General features: G+C 40.3%; 1 protein-coding gene across 1 annotated transcript; it reads left to right on the top strand.

Moving 5' to 3' along the window:
* The first annotated feature begins 1,164 nt into the window (after nucleotides 1-1,164).
* LOC104963046 (actin related protein 3B) lies at nucleotides 1,165-3,044 on the top strand. Its single transcript, XM_010791596.1, has 3 exons — nucleotides 1,165-1,367; nucleotides 1,729-1,812; nucleotides 2,229-3,044. Exons 1-3 carry the CDS (start codon nucleotides 1,233-1,235, stop codon nucleotides 2,322-2,324), a joined length of 315 nt encoding a protein of 104 aa, XP_010789898.1. The 5' UTR covers nucleotides 1,165-1,232; the 3' UTR covers nucleotides 2,325-3,044.
* The last annotated feature ends 2,041 nt before the right edge of the window (nucleotides 3,045-5,085 follow it).

The following is a 5,085-nucleotide window of genomic DNA, read 5'->3' as shown; positions in this document are numbered from 1 at the left end:
GTTGAACACAAATACCTGTACTTTCTACTTCTTACATGTTGAACACAAATACCTGTACTTTCTACTTCTTACATGTTGAACTCAAATACCTGTACTTTCTACTTCTTACATGTTGAACACAAATACCTGTACTTTCTACTTCTCTCATTTCCCAAACAGGCTGGTTCCTTTAGTCTGAATGTGTGTTTGGTGGCGTGATCATTATTATTTAGAGTCATTGCGTGCCTATTGATTTGAACACGATCCGTGTATCCATCATTTCCTGGTCTTCTCTAAAGAAGAGGGACCAATGGAAACGTTGTCATGTTGCCGTTGTTCAGCATGGAAACATTCATTAGCTAACAATGACATTATTGTTCTATTAATATAAAGGGAGGTCAGGTACTCTTTAAAACAGCTGCTAGTTATGGGTACTTTTTACTGAAGTACATTTCAAAGCCTCTTTACTTTGACTTGAGGAAAGAAGTTTAGTCAGTACTTCTATCGTGTTCAGAATTCCAGGAAAGACAAACTACTTCTAAGTTTAACTATTTACTATAAAAGAGCAAAAGATATATTCACTTGGCCAAGGACTCGTCACGTCATAGAAATCAAAGGCAGCAAAGCTGTAATCTGTAACCACCATTTCCGTAAAGAGCCCCCGTCCTCGTGCGACAATACATTTGATTACACAGGGCGTTGCCCGTACATTTACGATTGGTTGAGACTAGATGGAGAGTAAACTTGGTTTAGATTTTGGCTCTCTCTCGTTGGTGCACAGACTTAGACAAAAGTCTCTTGATCCTCCAATCAACATTCGGCCGGCCGGCGAAGTCCCTCCCTACTCTGTCTCTATCCTAGTAATTTGTTTTCGCTAAGCTTTCTACAGATATAGTGGAAAACCTTCATAATGCTGCTTCCTAGCTATGCGTGGGAGCACCTCAAGGCCGGAGCGACGTCCTGCTCTGAAAAACCCGTTGTCTTCTCACAGTGTCTGCACCTGGCAAGCTAAAACTTTCTCTGTGAACCTGGGATTAGTGATTTTGTCTATTTATTCCAAAGTCATAGCAACATCAAATGAGCACAATAAGCCTATAATGTAATAATAAGAATCAGTCTTGTAATGTTATATACAAATAGACTCCACACTTCTACTTGAGTAAAGGACGTGTGTACTTTTGCCATCTCTGCACCTGAACACCTTTTAAACGAAATCTAAACCCATACGTTTTTTAACTGTGTTTGTGTTTTATATGTGTCAGAACATCGTTCTCTCCGGAGGATCCACGATGTTCAGAGACTTCGGGCGGCGTGTGCAGAGAGACCTGAAGAGAGTGGTGGACGCCCGACTGAAGTTTAGTGAAGAACTCAGCGGAGGACGATTAAAGGTGAGACAGATGGACGGAAAAACTGACTAGGTTTCTTCCATTTCCTTTTGACTGGGTTTCTTTTTGGGGGGGTTTTAATTTGTCCAATTTGAGGGTCTAAGGACAGTTTTTTTTATTCTGTATAACCTGTAGAGCCCCCTGAGACATATTTAAAATGTGTGCTATTGGGCTATATTTTGTGTTTTTGTATTTTTATCATATATTGCCTTGTTGGAGGAGCTCGGGTCAGAAGAATTTCATTGCCATTTCTAAAATGTAGCTTATGTGCAAATGGCAATAAAACCTTTGAATCTTGAATCCCTCTATATATAGATACATCTCGATTGATTGACTTCAGATTTTCGGGGTTTTTTGTTTGCAGCCAAAGCCAATGGAGGTGCAGGTCGTCACTCATCACATGCAGCGCTACGCCGTCTGGTTCGGAGGATCAATGTTGGCGTCCACGGTAAACAAAACACACACACACACACACACACGTTTATAGGACTTCTGCCCTCATTGACTAAAGCCCCTTTCACAAATGCACAGCAAACCCCTTAATATTAACCTCTGTTTCCTTTGTGGGATATTTAGTGCCCTGGAGCTCTGTAGAAAAGACTAATTGCTAATTGGCTTGATGGCTAACTGTTAGCAATGACTAATGTAATTTATTAACACATTGTGAGATGCACTGTGGTTGTATTGTTTGTTTTTATAGAGTTGGTTAGTATAGCCTGGGACAGAACATGATAAACATACAGTATGTGTGGGTTTAAATGGGTTCACAACAGGGAGATTGTTGTTGTTTTAAAGACTAATTGGGACGTCTGGTCACATTACATTAAGACTACAAATATGGCCGTTGTTTGTTTGTGTTTTCAGCCGGAGTTTTCCCAGGTGTGTCACTCGAAGAAGGACTACGATGAGATCGGGCCGAGCATCTGTCGACACAACCCCGTGTTCGGAATCATGTCCTAATGAACAGTGGCAGCTACAAATAGCTCGCTTGATAGCATGCTACGTTGTGAGCCTGTTGTCCTGTTCTCCTGATAGCTGCTAGCCACCAACCACTTAGCCAGTAGCCAGTTACAGGTACATCTCAATAAATTAGATTATCTTGGAAAAGTTCATTCTAATTTCTTGAGGTGCACCTGTAATATATTGTTTATTTAATTGTTTTAGCCCGTTATGCTAATACACGGTTAGCAGGCTAGCTCAGTCTCATCCAGCGCATGGCGGTCTGGAGAAAGCTAAGCACCAAAATCTGCGATTTATTTTAAACGTTTACCATCAAGAACTTGTTTATTGTCCAAAAAGCAACCAGGTTCGTTTTTTTTTTTTTAAGGATTTCTCAAGACCTCAAAATGAAGAGTAGCTAGCTGTTAGCCTGTTAGCAATGTAGCATCGCAGAGAGTGTTTGTTCAACAGCCTGTATCATATACTTCTGCACTCAGAGCGTTTATATTTGTAAAGAAAAGCAGATCATATTTATTATAATGTTAAATCTATGCACATTAAACTGAGTCTTTGTCTGAGAGAATAAAAAGACCCAACAGATATTTAGTTTTATGAAGATTTCCACACTGTCACACTGAAATCATATTTTTGTGGCCAAGCTGAGTTTTAATGAATGTTAATAAATCATCTGTGGTTTGATACTGAGCTGCTGTCAATAAATCCCCTTTAAGACACCGTTAACACCGACTTTCTGTTATTAGTGGATCTAGGTAGAATTAAAAACTGGCAACATATAATAAAAATATTTCTTAGTTTAAAACGCTGTCACTATAATATGTCAATTACAACATATACCTCTAATCAGGGCCGGCCCTAGCCATTTTGGTGCCCTAGGCGAGATTATGATTTGGTGCCCCCCCCCCTCCTCCAAGCAATACAAAATAGAATATACAAAGAATAAATGAAAAATCTCTACAAAAGACCAATACACTACAAAAACTGAAATGTATTGACATTTTATTGTTGGTTATATACACAAAGAAGGTTTCAAATGTTTTCATTATTGTATGAACATGCTTTAATTGGGGGGTGGACGTGACATCCTCTAGGGGGGTCCGGGGCTATGCCCCCCGGAACGATTTGTTTTAACAATTTAAAGTATAATGCTTCAATCTGGTGCACTTTGAGCAGAATTACTAGAGACTAGATCTAGGGGGTACAACTTTAAACACCCATATGAAAAAGATCGGTTTGCATTTTAATAATCAAATAAGTATGTGAACATAAGCAATAGCCTACCATAGCCAATAACAAATAAATGTAGCTTATTTTATTTTTGTTGTTCATTTATATCTTATTTTACCAGTTAACATTTATTCATGCATATTTTTTAATATCTCCAGTTTTAAACTATATTTTTGGTTTACTGTCCTATAGTATACATTGGAATGATTTCAAACCTGTTTTTATGTATCCTAATAATTATAAAGGAGTGCATTGGAAATATTTGTTTACATAAATTGTGACCAAACCGTTTGAGACCCGCTGAGATAACTTTAGTGAACTATCTAGACACTGTTTATCAGCCTCCATCAAACAACAATCCGCGGTACCGATGCGCGCCCTCGGCTTCTTTGGACCACGGAAGCTGTGGTTCCACTGTTTGGCCACTACGGACATTAACTTGAACGGCCGGCACTCTTTTCTGGAGGATTGTCACTATTAGAAACCACAGAAGAAGAACTTCCATTGTTGAGACGAAGTGGAATCTTATAAATCTTAAAAACGGAACTTTAAATGCTTTAAACTCTTTAAGTTTTACTTGTTATAAACTACAAACTTTCTCTCCTTCTTTGAGAAACCGCCATCATGTGGAAGGAACCGACTTTTAACCTCTAAGTTAGGTTTTGGAGCCGAAAAACGGGAAACTTTACGATGTTTTCGGTAAGTTTTTTAAATGTATTTATCACCTGTCTGTCTCTCATCTGTCGGTCTCTCTGTATCACCTGTCGGTCTCTCTGTATCACCTGTCTGTCTCTATCACCTGTCTGTCTCTCTTTATCACCTGTCTGTCTCTCACCTGTCGGTCTCTCTGTATCACCTGTCTGTCTCTATCACCTGTCTGTCTCTCTTTATCACCTGTCTGTCTCTCACCTGTCTGTCTCTCTTTATCACCTGTCTGTCTCTCACCTGTCTGTCTCTCTGTATCACCTGTCTGTCTCTCTTTATCACCTGTCTGTCTCTCACCTGTCTGTCTCTCTTTATCACCTGTCTGTCTCTCACCTGTCTGTCTCTCTGGTCGTAATTGAAAGACTGTACATTTGACTATTTTGAGACAGAATAGATTTAGTCCAACGTTGAAAATGATGGTTATGCTGATGTGTCTTTGATGTTCAGGAGATCAGGAGGGAGGTGGGCTGCCAATGGGAGAGTCCACATGAAGAGAGGAAGGAGGAGACGAGGAGGGAGGAGACGAGGAGGGAGGTGGGCTGTCAGAGCGACCCAGCAGAACGGAGAGACGCTGCTGTCCAGGTGGATCTGCTGAGTCAACAGCTGGGCTGGAGACACACAGGTGAGACACTCCGCAGGTACACAGTGAGAGACATCAGGTGTTGGAGCAGCTTTTAAAGGTCCCTATTATGAAACTCCACTTCTTCATGTCTCTTCTACATCAACATGTGTCCCCTCTTCTTCATGTCTCTTCTACATCAACACGTGTCCCCTCTTCTTCATGTCTCTTCTACATCAACATGTGTCCCCTCTTCTTCATGTCTCTTCTACA

This window comes from Notothenia coriiceps, unplaced genomic scaffold, assembly GCF_000735185.1.
Source record: "Notothenia coriiceps isolate Sejong01 unplaced genomic scaffold, NC01 NC01_scaffold00035539, whole genome shotgun sequence".
Lineage (NCBI taxonomy): Eukaryota > Metazoa > Chordata > Actinopteri > Perciformes > Nototheniidae > Notothenia > Notothenia coriiceps.
Note: the sequence above shows the minus strand (reverse complement) of the source record. Positions and strands in the feature narration are given on the sequence as shown.

Excerpts from the sequence above, each read along its gene's own strand:
- LOC104963046 (XM_010791596.1), top strand. The coding sequence starts at position 1,233 with ATGTGTCAGAACATCGTTCTCTCCGGAGGATCCACGATGTTCAGAGAC. Across the intron at positions 1,368-1,728 it reads TCAGCGGAGGACGATTAAAG|CCAAAGCCAATGGAGGTGCA; the intron begins GTGAGACAGATG and ends TTTTGTTTGCAG. Across the intron at positions 1,813-2,228 it reads GATCAATGTTGGCGTCCACG|CCGGAGTTTTCCCAGGTGTG; the intron begins GTAAACAAAACA and ends TTGTGTTTTCAG.